The 14,947-nt window shown below is 36.4% G+C and overlaps 1 protein-coding gene across 1 annotated transcript in view; it reads right to left on the bottom strand.

Moving 5' to 3' along the window:
• Nucleotides 1-14,947, bottom strand: part of SNX29 (sorting nexin 29) — a 100,137-nt gene that overhangs the window by 73,119 nt on the left and 12,071 nt on the right. Inside the window, exons 8-13 of the mRNA XM_085074807.1 lie at nucleotides 13,332-13,701; nucleotides 12,511-12,629; nucleotides 9,267-9,348; nucleotides 8,688-8,770; nucleotides 1,411-1,474; nucleotides 50-178 (exon numbers count right to left, since the gene is read on the bottom strand). Of these exons, the coding sequence (XP_084930933.1) occupies nucleotides 50-178; nucleotides 1,411-1,474; nucleotides 8,688-8,770; nucleotides 9,267-9,348; nucleotides 12,511-12,629; nucleotides 13,332-13,701 (847 nt within the window). The remainder of the gene's footprint in view (nucleotides 1-49; nucleotides 179-1,410; nucleotides 1,475-8,687; nucleotides 8,771-9,266; nucleotides 9,349-12,510; nucleotides 12,630-13,331; nucleotides 13,702-14,947) is intronic.

The raw sequence follows: 14,947 nt of genomic DNA, 5'->3' as shown, positions 1-14,947 counted from the left end.
CCCTTGTCCCCCTGCAGTTACTTTTTGAGACATTTTCAGCACTTCTTACCGTGCCAAGGCTTGGACTTTTGTGGCATGTCGCTCTTCCTGTTCTGCTACCTTCCTCCTGCAGTTCTCCATCTCCTGTCTCAGTGCTGCAGAATGCTCCATCTCTGCATCGAGCAGATTCCGCAGGGATCTGCAAGAAGGCAACAGCCTCTCTTGAGAACACTGCACACACTACCTGCTAATTAGAGTACACTCTAAGAATCACAGAGCAGGTTGCCTGAATTATGCCATTAACATCATCCTAAAATTTCATTATTCAACGTAATAAATTCACCTGATTTGATTATACAAAGATATGAAAAGCTACAAGGGAAAAGCAGCTGCAAATGCTTACTATTAATTTGTATTACTACCTTGTCAACACGCCCAAAGCACAACCTGTTAGGGGATCTACTGTGCCACCATGCAGAAAGAATTTGTTTTTAAAAAAAGCTTATAAGCTGTTTTCAGTGCTTCAGTGCAAGTCCACACATCTTGGGAACAATCTATAAGCAATATATTTATAGCAAGACAGGTAGGGCTCTTGTCTCTGCCAAGAGCACTGCCACAGACCTCTGTGGAAGAACCCTTGATGAGATAGAAAAGGTCAGCACAATGCATAATGGTAAAACCCAAAGCATCCTGGTCCTTCTGCCAAAAAAAACCCACAAAGCTGAATGAGGCAATAACTTGCAATTATGGGAGTGGGAAGAACAGGAGACAGGAAAATAGGATCAGTTGGGAGGCTCAGCATTAAAAAAAACCACAAAATATCTATAGGAAAGTGTAAATTACCAAAACAGCCCTACTAAAGCATTGAATACATTTGTATTTTCATTCATCTATGTGTTTCAATAAACTAAATAAATACAAAGTCGGTTTGATGGCATTTTATATAAACTACTGATCATTTTTACATTTACATCACCATTTTGCCTCAAGTGAACATAAAGCCACTCACAAATGAAAGCTACTTTCAGCATTATATTGTCAGCCATCCTAAACCACTTCTTCACCAGAAGGGGAGAACCAAAAATTTTCTTAGTATTTGCACTAGGAGAAACTTTTGATCATTTGGAAAGGTATTTTAGGAGAGCTTCAGAATCTTTTGGCTATAAGGTTTGGTTTTGAAAAAACTACAACTGAAAAGCTTCCAAGATATAAAGAGTTATCTGATTCAAACTAAAAGCAAAAAGTTGCTCTAAAACACTACCCTTCATTATCAACACTTAAATAGTGAATTAAGTTTACCCTTCACAGAAAAAATAATATATACATCAAAAGATTACATACAGGTTATGTATAGCTTTACATAAAGAACAACTTGTATTAGAGAACAGATTTTTTAATTACAGTCCCCCTTGACTAAAAAAAGCAAACTACCTATTCTGCTCTTCCAGTTCATCCTTTCTATTCATCATGGCCACGATAGCTTGACGAAGTTCATCTAAGAAGAGGGAACAAAAAGGATTAATTTCTGTGTGCATTTCTGATCTAGAAGTCATGTACACAAGCAGCACACTTAAGATGATGCCAACACCATTTGCTATTCAGGAAAGCACATGAAAATGCTCTTAATCTCATCACTAATTTGAGCAATCTTTCCAAAGCGGTGTTATTTAACACCGCATCAGAAGTATTGATCAAATCAAATTAGGCTGCATCTGGCTTTAATACAAATGTTTACAAGTGTGCCTGGGGTTGCAGCTGTTTTGTTTTCACCACAGATGTAGGGCAGAATGCACCTTTTCACTGCATGCATATTAATGACATACACTGGTACTTGTTCAGCTTCTTCAAATTGCTTCTTCTCCTGGCTATAAATTCTGACACAGGAAATAGAACTGCTACAAGGAGATGGGAGAAGAGATAATGTCATTGCTTCTTCATGGCACTGCTTCTCAAGCTCAGCCTCAAAGATGATGGAATTTCTGAACCTTGGAACTTTCTACAAAAGCCTTCCTATTTTTGACAAATACCTTAAAAATACCTTCTGTCATTAAATCAGGAATACAAATTGAAAAAAAAAAAAAAAAAACCAACAAAAGACAGAATTTTAGAATTTTGGAAGATTCCTTCATGTTAGGTTTAACATGGTACCAGAACAGCCAAATACCATACAGAAAAGCATCACCTCAAACAGTTTCATTAACCATTTCACATATGTTAATCAATAATTTTACGAGTGCTACAAGGACACAATTATATTAAACCATCCCTCCTAACAGTTAGGTGAAATGTTTATATATAATCAATCAACCAACACTGTTCTGCAAGTATTCAATGCAGATGTCAGTAAATTTTGTGCGCTTTTACTGAAAGCATACTACCAGAGCTGTTATGACTTGGTTTCCTCAAGCAAGCAAAGCCCCTGGATAACTTTTTTCCCCTTTACACTCAGTTCACAGATTTACCTGTGCCTTTCTTCACATTTTCTATAGTTACAGAAATTTTATCATTTAACAAAAACTTAATATTGTCCTATGGACCAGAGTCTGACAAACTCTAGTAGGAGATAAAATGTAGAAGGTTTTAGTATGTCAACCAAATGTATCAGTCAGTGCTGCAGACACCACAATTCCAGTCTGGCCTTGGTAATCTACAGGTAAATCCCACCCTTGCAAGACTGCAGGATTCAGCAGAGTTCTCATATCATTTGAAATCAGCCAACCCAAATTTCTTCATGCTAGATTTTTTCCATAACACTCCTGCTTCTCTGGCCATGGAGAAAATAGATGATCATTTTTCTGCCCATTCCATAATATCCATATTAGAGCTTTAGAGCTAATTGACATTAGCAAGAAACCTTTAGTAGGTCATTAGAGGGAGTTTGCTCTTCATTAATTCAGCATAACTGCTTTTCTACAGTAACTTAGCATCTTTTATGGGTTCTCTATGTAACCCTAAAAAAAAAAAAAAAGTAAAAAAACCCCAAAAAAACCAAATCCAAATCTTTTAGAAAAACTAGAAGTGAAATAGAGAAATTTCTCAGTATTATATACTAGAACACAAGGGACCACAATCCATCAGCCTATCTGTGAAATAAACAATTGCTCTAAGGATCAGGAAAACAGAATAATCCTGCAAGTGTTAGATAGACCATCATACAAATATACAATACAAACAAAAGCATCCACAGTAAGCTTTCTGTACAGCAACACTCCATAACAAAATAAAGATCTTGAACTATAATGTTGAATTCTGAATCCTCCTTGAGGAAGCACCAAGCCGATGGCATTTTAAATATTTCAAGTGTGCCATTAAAATATGATAGTGCATGATCAACAAGTAGTTGCTGTTATGTCTCTAACTCTGAATAAATTAAAGCTATTGCTATTCAGACACATTATTGTAGTGCTGGCTCTGCACTTACACCAGGGTGCCCACTCTGCAATAATTGCCTGCGTGTGTATTCAGTGTTTTAATGTGTACTGATTTATTAATATTTATACAGCTAAGCTATTCTAAATTGTTTTCATTTTTTTCAATTTTACCAGCCTATTCAAATTGTAACCTTAACTTGGCTAATAACTTAATCTTCTTTTCCTTATTCTATCCAGAATCTTCTGCATGAGTAGAGACCTGAAATCCCATCTTTTCTCACTCCCCTCTCCCACACACACACACAAGCAGAGCACAAAAGCAAGATTCTGCTGAAGACCATGGTTTGCACAAAAGAAGAAAAAACCCCTCTTGAAATAGAAGACTTTAAAATGCTTATTTATTTCCATCTGCCTCATTTTTCTGAGAGTCATGGAATTGACAGTACTATAGAGACAAAACAAAGCAGAAACTCCAAATTTCATTATCACATATAGGGCAAAAATCAATGCTTAATTTAGGACCACAAAAGCAAACACATTTCATATGCAGTATTTCTTGCTAATTTAGTTCAATTACAGATGCCAGTGGAGGTGTGGATGAAAGCATCAACACAAACCACCAGTGTGGGCTAAGAGACCAGAGCTGCAGGAAGGCTGGTCCAGCCTGTGCCTACCTGAGCAGCAAGATTGCTCCACGGCTACACCTATGCTGATTCTTCTTGAAGTGATGGGTATTATTGATATGATATTTCTATAAATCACCGAAAAAAACCCATAGGAACTATACAGTTTATCATCAGCACTTCTTTAACCTCTCTATCCACAGTAAAACAAAAGAGTAAATCCAAAAGAGTAAAAAATTATTAGTGTCATTAAATGAGTAAAAAGTTATCAAAAAAAAATAAAACCAGAAACTTTCATTTCATGACCTTTTATGCAAGGAACTGAACAGAACTAAAAGGAAACCATCCTATTTACAATTTCTGAAATTCTAAATATTATACTTGAATTAATATCTTACTTTCACTTACGCTTCCTGAAAAATTTCAGCAGCATGTCAGAGCAGTCAGCTGAATGCAAACAAAGGAAATCCAGTATCATAAACTGCAGCAGGTTCCCTTCAAACCTGCCAGAACATCCACAGTTCATGAGCTTTTGTCTGTCTGTTACACTTGCCTCTAAGATGAGTGTATGATCTTAACCTAATTTTTCCAGCAGACTTATGTCTCATACATTGTGTGGGTTAGAAAAGGGAATAAATTAAAAAAAAAAAAAAAAAAAAAAAAACCAAGTCAGGGTTGTAGCAGCAACCGTAAATTTGGCATTTTCTGACTTCTGGACTGTGCAACCTCAATCCTTCTCCCCCCCTTCTATTTTTTTCTTTTCTTTTCTTTTTTTTCTTTAATAGAACAGTGGGAGGATGGCCAAGGATTCTTACTTCAGAAAAGTGTTTGATGTTACACTTTATGTCCTACTTCTGAGCTGCTTAGTGCTTGATGACATTATGTTCTGTAAAGTACTATTAATGAAAGGCAACACACTACAGTTATTAAGGATCAGCATTCAACACCAACATATCTAAAACTGAAGTGATAATCAGAGCTCCACAAAGACAGAGATAAGAAGATAACTAGTAAAGTCTTTCATATTATGTAACCTTAAGAGATATTTTTGCAACAACTTCTGGAAAAAAGGATTCCTATGTGCAAACCAATAATTCCAAGCCATTCTTTATCAGCAAAACAAAAAAGACAACATAAAAATCAAGGAATGTACTAATTAAATTTTTCACATTAAACTTCACTTTTTCAAACCCTGAAAATCATTTTTAATTGCTGAAATTAATCTGTGGTTCCTAATTACTCATAAAGTGAATGTTTGCTCTAAAACATTTTTAAATTCAATTCCATACTTCATGCAAAATCTAGCTTCTAGAAAGCTTTCATAAGGTTATACTCCGAGCATGAAATATATAATGCTCTAAGAAAGACCTGCCAATTTCCAGCAACCTCCAGAAAAGTCATAAGTTTCACAACTCTTCTGCTGTTTAGCCAAAGATTGGAGAAGTATGATTTGCAATCACCTGTTGTGAAGAATGAGCTGTAAGTGAAATCATCCCTCAGACTACACAAGGTCATGCAGCCTCCTCTGCAATCCTGCAGATAGAATATCAGGGTGGGCTGGGAGCAGTTTACAGGGATCTTTTTTTCTTTATTTTCATGAGTGAAAATTTACACAGATATTTTCAGAGACAAATAAGACTTCCAGCAGACTCGTTACATCTTAAATCAGAAGTCTGACCTTTAAAGACATGAAGAGCTTTATGCTCCCTAAGCTGCCTACATGAACACTGCCTTTTAAGGCTTAATTTAGTGCTCAAAAATCTTGCAAATATTATCCTGTCATGTCACTATTCACAGGGCAAACTTTAGTAGGAAACAAATTGTGTTGGCCTTCATGTATCGAAGGGTCCTGGTGAAAAGCAAGTCTTTAAAGTGAACTGCAGCTTTCTTTCCTCTCGCTGGTGAAATACTAACACCCTCTTCCCACAGCTGTGCTTTCAAAAAAGACACAAGAATTTAGTACCTGACAGTGACCTGTGGCAACTGGGTTACAGAACAGGTCAGAAGCTACTGAGAGGACACAGAAAGTACAAAAACATACACCTTATTCACTTACACAATCAGGATAAAAATATAACATGGAAGTTTGATTATTCAGTAAAATTCTGCAGTGATCGTGAAAAGCCTGGGGACTTCTCAAGAATATATGAAAAAATATGGAGTTATGTACAATGCTACAACCTTTCCTAACCTTTGTGGTTAAGCCCAGTGTTAAAAACTGAAGAAAATTATAGTGAAAAAACTAAATTACCAATTATTTCCTAAAAATAGTACTATAATAATGAACCTTGTAAAGAAGAACACAAGTAGCATCTTTCTAAAATGAAAGGTTTGGAACTTCTTTTTTTTTCCACTGCAAAAACAAACTGGGGAGACTTATGCTGGCAGAGCAGATTGTTCTGTTGAAAAACAATGCTGGAAATACAATCTTCCAATGGCAACACTTGGAACAGTTGTTTGTGATTCAAGTATAATAAGATAAATACTACTTTTTTAAACACTGGAAAATTGCGTAGTAGAGTAGATGCATAAATGGAAAACTTATGACCAACTTAATTCTTTATAAACTTCATTATGACAAAACAATCTGCAAGGCAGGGCAAGTTTCCAAATTATGCCTAATATAACCAGCAAAACTCTATGGATTAGGATTTCTCTTGAGTGGTATTAGCATATACCTGCTGCTAAGTTAACCTATACCTTACAAATGCATGGAACATAATTCAGGAAAATAATTTAAAATGGCAGAAATTTTAAATTACAGCTTTTCATAACATAATTTTCTAGCCTGCATTTCAAAAGAAACAAGAAAAGTTTAGTACTGTACTAATAGGTTGGAAATAAAGCAGGGAAAGAACATAATTTTTTAAAAATTCATTTCAGGCTTTGTCTTCAGAAGTAAGAAACACAAAAATCCAGTCACTGGAGACCTCACAGCTTTTCTCACTGCACTACTGCATTCCATTTTTCTTGCCTGATGTGTTAGAATCAGTTGCTATGCAACCAAGCTATAAGCCTCAGCATTTAATAATTCTTCTGCTAATTGCAATAGAGAGAAAGAGCTTCAGTGTCTGACTTGTCATAGCACTGAATTCCTCCTGTAGAGTATCTGTGACCAATAACAACAAACTTGAAAAAAGCATTTTTATTCAACATACCCAGGATCAGCTATTATAAAGATATTGAATAATTCTATAAGTGTATACTCAGCTGAATTTTGATTATAATTATGATTAGATTATTTACTAAGTGTTCTGCTGGCTTTATAGATGGGTTTGACATGCTTCCCACCCTTCCTTCCACCAAAGCCTTCTCTGAAAGGGGAAACTAATGATAGTGTGCATGCTTCTGTTGATCCTGTGTTTTCATTTCATTTATAAATTGCTAAGTATTGAGAATTGAAAATGCAGATTTTCTATTTTATAGCTGCCTTACCTACACTGGGAAATAACTGAGCAACTGAAGGAGACCAACTGCGGCCCCTGCTGGTACCTGACACCCCTACAAAGAGCAGAATCAACAGAGTGCAGGGGCACCAGAAAATTGCCTCGTGCAATTCTCCAACTGAGAAATAAAATAAAAACGTAAGAACAAAAGGATATTGTAGGAATAACATTAGCAGAGAATATCTCGTGACCAAAGTAGGACTGTAACTAATAACAGTAAGACCATTCTACACTTCAATTATGGCACTTAGAAGTCTCAAACTAGTTTCCACTTCATGAAGTACTTTGCAAGAAAGGGTTTTTCAGCTTTGAAAAACTCAGTCAGCAGACCAGTGCTGGAGTCTGAAACACTGCCCAGTGAAAATGCTTGTTTTATCTCCTTTAACACAGCTTAACATACCATTTGAATATGACTTTAGAAAATGCAATTAGAGCAACTTAAGATTTCATTCATTTTGATGATTGCATGAATCAATTGCAGAAAATAACCTTGGCTGCATCACTTTTAACTTCTCAAATGTCATAACTTAAAACTTGTACATATTGAAATTTATAAGAAGAAACAAACACACACCCGAGAGCTCTAGGAACAAAGCCAGTTCAGTTACAGAACATTCTGTGCAGTGAGGAACACAAACACATACTGGCTTACATGCTTAGACACTCAGTTTAGGAACTAAGTCTTTGTTCTGCAAGTTTATGCAAAGAAAAAGGATCAAATACGTGATAAACAAACTGCCTGTGCTTCTATTAATCTATCTCTACAGCAAGCCTATTTGATCCTGTCTCGTTCTACTCTCAATTCCACTGAAACATGACTGTCCTCCACCTTAATCTTAACTAAAGTTTTTGCATATGAAAGCCCATATTCACATTTGGAACAGATTTTCATATCAAAACCACAAAAAGAGTGGGGTTGGTTTGTTTGTTTCTGACTTTGCATTAATGAAAACAGGCAAAATAAGCAAGACAACATCAGAACATCAGTGTTTTCAGAGCTTGTAGAAATTTAAAGATGGTAATCAAACCATTATTTTTCATTTAACTACTGAAGCCACATTTAATACAAGGATATATCAGCTGCAATAAAGCATTACCTGGGATCTGCCAATACAAACATCATTTTAGAGCAGTTATTACTAATGTGACCAGCACATCAGAAACTAATTGCTCTATGACTCTCTAAGCAGATCTTACTGAAACAAAAACAGAGTTACAGGACTTCAAAGTTATTTCCATCAATCTAGATACATCAAGGAAGTACTTACTAATTGTCATGGATTCTGGCACAGTGGCTGAAGGCAACATATTGCTTAAAGTATTCACTTGAGTTGGAGGACTGGCTTCCACTCTAGTCATAAAAGTACAGTATAATCAATATATGAAAGCAAAATCCTGAGTTCAAAACTTAAGAAAAAAGCATTCCAGAAACTAGAATTGTTATCCTATTCACCCATGTTTAATCAAAATATGATGGATTATCATTTAATGTATCTCCTGGGAGTGTGATTTAAGAAGACAAAAAAAATTCCAAATTAAAAGGCCATGGAGAATATAGTGAAAAATAACATAAAAACCAACATAAAACCTATTTTCCAAACCAGGAGGCCAAGTCTGTCTGTTAGTTGACATGACTGTGTGACTTCTTCAAGATTATTAGGAAAAGTTCAGGACATGAAACTATGCAAAAAGGGAATTGTAGGGTTTTTGCATTTGTCTTTCCAAACATTTGCAGAAGTACCCTGATGAGTAGTTGGTTTTCCAGTACTAACTGCACTAGGTAACAATAAGTTAGCAGCTAAAAGGCGAAGGTTTTTTCTTTTAAGAAAAACATATTTGGCACATACCTGTAAGGAAGATCAGATCTTCTTGAAACCAGTTCTACTGGATGAACAACATGTTCATGCCCCTCTCCATTCTCCAAGTTATCTAAAGTAGAATGCACAAGCATTAGCTTTCTTGGGGTTGCAGTACTTAAAGAAACAAAAACATAAATCCAGAAGTAAGGTAGTCACATTTTTAAACAGAAACACTCAACTTTCTAAAGCTTTTAAACACTTTTAATTCTGTCTCCAAAGCTGGCATCTGCAAATTCACCCCTGAAAGCCAGCAGGATTGTCAAGCCCCTTAGAAACACAGCCATCATTAAAAAAATTAGTATTGCACAAATCCTAAATTACATTTGATATGTACAGAGTTGCAAAGCTGTGAGAAGACTTCTTCCAGAAGTTTCTTTTACCAGCCCCTGGAGTCGAAGCCCCATATAGCACCTGATGCTCACTACAAATCTGGCTGTGACTGGCAGGAGAATTTGTGGTTAGCCCCCAGCACAAGACACCTTGCAAAGACACCAATGCTTTCTGTATTCCCAACAGAGCACCACGGCTTTCCTCTGGCTCCTTACATCTCTGTACCAACCAGCAGCAATCAGACAGACGAGATATTGTTTAAAAAGCATGAATAATGCGCATCTGTCCACAGATCCACAACTGTCGGCAGCCAAACATCCACATCACTGAGCCTGTCATTAAGGAAGCTCAGGTGGAAACAAACAAAAATCATATTTTATTGATGTTTTCTGCATCTCACCACGTAAGGGCTACAAAGTTACTATAAGACAATCCTAAACAGCACAGATTTAAAAAGCAGAAATTCTAGGAAAGAAGTTAATGGGAAATAGAGTTATGTCGGACAGTCTATGGAGGAGAAAATTTCTTTTTGAAGCTGTAGAGTTTACTGAAGCTCAGTTCCTAAAATACATACTCCCTTTTTGTTCCAAGCAACTGAGTTTTGATGGAGGCTTTCTCATTTCTAATTACATGGAGATATGATATGCCCTGACACATCCCTGGAGCACTGCAACAGACTAATACTGAAAACATATATTAACATACAACACTATAGATTATGTTGTGCTCTAATTCAAACATAGATATGTTATTCATCAGTATTAAGACCTGTAAACCAAAATACTGGGTTAAATTATATATTTTACAAGAGCTCATAAAGCATGTTTTAACAAAAACATCATTATATTAATGAGCTCACAAGTTAGTGGGCTGGACTACCTTCAGAATAAGCTAATGACATTTCTTCTAATATCATTTATCCAGCACAAGTGCAACTTTCAAAGTCAAGCAAACAAGTGCCTAAGGCAGCTTTAAATCTCAGCCCATTGTCAGTGGCTGAGGAGAGGGTGCCTGGACCTGTGTGTATCCCTGTCCCTGGCTGGCTGGCACTTGGGCTACACAATGGGCCACTAGGTGCAGCCCTCCCTGCACACTCCATCAGCTCCTCACTGCTGCAGAGAGCTGAGCTCAGCAAAGCATACAGCAGGGTCTGGGGGGCTTTCCTAGCACTGCTGAACTGAGGAACTGACGCCTTTCACCAGCCCAGAGCTGTATCACTCTGACTTGCATGACAGACCACAAAGAGGGACACAAGGAGGACTGGAAATATCTGTCCTGTGGCAGACGGGATCTGAATGGGCCTGTTGATCATCTCCAGCAGGCTGAGCATTGTATTCAAAACAAGTTAGAGATGAAGCAACATGAAACAAGGGGCTTTGCTATCTTCTTAGTATGAGTAAGCCCTTGTTACAGTTATGTGTACAGATGTACACAGATGTCCTCTTTGCTCATCTGCCTCCAGTACTAAGGCTTGGCTTGCACTCCTGATTTCTGATTCCATGTACAAACCCCCAGCTCATGCTCCTGATGCCTCATGACATCTACTGACAGCAACTATGAGTTCCCATTCCACACACCACCTCCCAAAAACAGGAATGGTTACCTGTATTCCAGATTTCAACCTGCGCGTTACCCAACAGTTTATGTATTAAATTAAGAGACCACAATGCCACAAACTACTCAATGTTTTCTAAAACCATTCCTTCGTAGTTGAAAAATGTGGCAGCACAAAAAAAAAATTAAACTTACTAAAATTTACTACTTTTTTTTTTTTACTCACGGGCATTTCTTATGAGGTACATATTTTAAAATACAGCAGAGGGCAGTACAGCATTAGTTTATGATTCACATTTTTATCACTGAAGTTACAGAATTGAATTACACTTTTTCATGGGCCTTTAATCAACAATCCATTTAAACTCTTGGACACAATGTATATGCAAAAATTATTAAATATTCTACAATTAAAACATTATTTGAATGCCACTGAAAAATTTTTAAATGGTCACTGAAATGAGTATAACCAAAGTTCTGTGAAAGGAGTGTTTTATGAACAGCTAGAAAAATATTGACAGGGTGAATTAGAGGGCTGGTGGAATTTTTTTGTTTGTTTTTGGTACCAATACAGATACTGGAAAAGCACCAGGTCTTCTTTTCCATTCCTTTGACCATTTTTATTGCATAAAATGGTCCACATAATTCTTGAAGTGCAGTACCCCCCACTGCACACAATACTGCACCTGAGGCCACAGCAGAGCCAATGGAGCCTAAATTTACAAATGACACTTTCACTTATGCACAGCTCTGCTAATTCATTATCAGCTTGTAACCTGCAGAAAACAATTTGAGGATACTGACAGATGAAAAATTAGATGTGAGCTGGCAAATGGTGCTCACAGCTCAGAAAGACAGTCTTAGAATAAATGATCTCTGAAGATCCCTTCCAACCCAAACCATTCTATGATTCCCACATCCTTTTCTGAGCAAGTATTTCCCAGTCAGTAATTCTTTATCCTGTATTTAAACAGTTAACAGTTCTATTGAACTGCTTCCAGCTGCTCTCCAATCTGTCAAGATTAATTTGAATTCAAGTTCTCAAACACACTCAGAGCTTCTTCCAGCTTAGTGATACCTAGAAAACGAGTATGGATACTTTCTATTCAACTATCCTAAATTTTAATAAAATACAAGACCACAGTTTAATCCTATTGACATTAATAAATCCTCCTTAACTAAATAACTACTCAAATGGAGAACTCTGATTCAGAACTAGAATAAAATTTAATTGAACTTTTTATCCCAGTTGTGCAGTATCTCCTATGTCTTTACAATCCCGTTATTTCTCACCACCATCCCATGTCAGAATAAAGGTTGCTGGAATTCTGTGGATTAAAATGCTTACCTGTTTGGGAATAAGAGCCAACAGCACTGACGGGAAATAGAACATCTGAGTCATCATTCAGGACCTGCAGAGGAGTCCAACTGCATATCTGAGAATTGCATGTGACTATTTCATGAGGCCTATTTAGAACAGACAAACAAACAAACAAACAAACCAATCTATTTATACAGTCAGTGCTAATGTTCACAATGTTTATGTTTCTTTCAGAGATACCACGGCAAGAAAAATCTTTATTTCAATCTGTCTGCCAATTTCTTGGTCAGCCATACACTAATTCATTAAAGATCAGACATTCCAAAGCAGATGAGACAAGCAGTGATTGCCTTTTTCTCCAAATGAATTTCTGTGTCAGAAGAAAGCAAATTATTATCTAAAATTATTCTTTTGTGGCTAGCACAGGTTTTTCCCATGAGAAATTTTCTTGTGTTTTATAAATAAAGATAAAGTTTGGATGTTATTGGAACAGTGTCCCAGAACTTGGGCAGTGCAGGCCTGGCCAATCAGGCCTGGGGGAAGGCTTCTGACCGACCATTCTGGGTGACTTTTGAAAACTCTATATATGTGATGAAATCAAAACAATAAAGGTCATTCCTTCTTGCCACTGAGAACTGGTGCCTTCATTACTCTGCTAGCTGCTCAACAGCGACATTCTTTCTCTCTCATTTTTGTCCTGCCTTGTTTAACTATCTACTCTGATGCAACAAGCTTACTCTGTTGAAAATACACATTTTTACTGTGAAGCCAAAATAGAATTGTTATTGTACTAAGGGGTGGAGGGGAAGCATGGGAAGTTTACCCCTATCTCCTGCACCCATACTTACTTTGAAGAAGCTTCAGTTTCACCTTCTGTGCCTTTATTTCCTAATGTTTTTCCATACAGCTCATCCTCATCTGCATCTTCATCATCAATGCTCTTCACATCCAGTTTCTGGTATTCATACTCCCCATTCATGAATACTGAATTGCTCTTCCACGAATGGTTACTTTCACTCCCATTCAGATTTTTTCCAAGAGTGCTTTCAGATGAGGATAATGCAAGAACTGAAGATCTGTCTACACTCTCCTCTGAACTTTCTCCTGTCATCAGAGTCTTTGTGCAATCCCCCAAATTTTGCTCATCTTCCTCTTCATCAAATGAGATAATATTAGTCACTCTCTTCTTCTTTTTTCGATCTTTTTTATGTTTCAAATCTAGCAGCAATACAAAGTTGTACATAGTGTAAGAAACCGGTTTTTTCCTCAAAAAAGCTCATGTACTAAATTACTCTAGTAAAGAAAAAACCACTTAGATCTACATGGCATTCATTATCTTTCCATACACATAAGCTTTTAAATCTCTTATTACCAGCTGTATTTTATATGCCTTACATAATTCAGATTTTAGAAGATATTTTGGAGATGCATTCACAACATGATTCAATTGAAACTGGAAAAAAAGTTCTACAAACATGAGAAATTAAATTTAAAATAAAAAGTTAGCCTTCCTGTTACTTTCTCCCATGGAATATACCTAGTGTATAATGCAGAGCAGGTCTGCGCAAGAGAGAAAACATGAAACACTTTCAGAGAGCAAAAACTAAAAAGAAACAAACAAAATGAACAAAATCCACAAGGTGCAGTCAAATAGTTTTGTCTGTACTCTGAAAATTGAACAGTGAGTTTTCAGCTAATTAGCTCTTAGTCTAGAAATACACCCAAATCCTCTCTGACTATACCATATATACTCAGTGACAGCACTTACTTTTAAACTATTACCTATTCTCACTGAATTGGATGTGCACAATGCAGCTAAATGCAAAGTTGAAGCACTCTAGGAAATATCAGAAATTTACCCACCAAGACACCTCACACTGGGACTAAATTGCTTTGTTTAATTCAAGTTCAGCTGTTATATATCCACAAAACACACTAACATACTTTTAAGAGGATGTTAAAACCCATTCTCATTGCACATAGAATTCCAACAAAGAGCACAGACTTTAATGAAAACATCTGACTTGCTCTAACATTGCACATATAATTGCATTTCAACAACCTCAGTTTTTTTAAAGTGACATTTTATTGAAAGTTGTACCTTTCCTGTTGAGTATACACATGTACTGTACACATAAAGTACATCAGGTTGTGCAGTCATATGCACCAGATGGTCAATTATTGTCTTATTTCATCTTGCAAGCCTATTCTATACTAACAAAGTTATCCCATGTCAAGGATCACCTACAATTTTAATCTCATTTAAGTGCTAAACAACAAAAGCGTTACTACAAGTTTGTTTTAAAAACCATGTTTTGAGACAAAGTCTATTTTAAATGCCAATAAAAAACAGATTTTATCCCAACTTCTATTCCTACCAGATTCATCTGTGGGTTTGTGCCTTTTTCTCACAACAAAACAATTTAATGTCTAAACTCAAACCTTGTTTCTTAATTGAAAAACA

The sequence above is a fragment of the Lichenostomus cassidix genome, chromosome 14 (genome assembly GCF_008360975.1).
Source record: "Lichenostomus cassidix isolate B80296 chromosome 14, HeHo_3.0, whole genome shotgun sequence".
In the NCBI taxonomy this organism is placed as follows: Eukaryota; Metazoa; Chordata; class Aves; order Passeriformes; family Meliphagidae; genus Lichenostomus; species Lichenostomus cassidix.
Note: the sequence above shows the minus strand (reverse complement) of the source record. Positions and strands in the feature narration are given on the sequence as shown.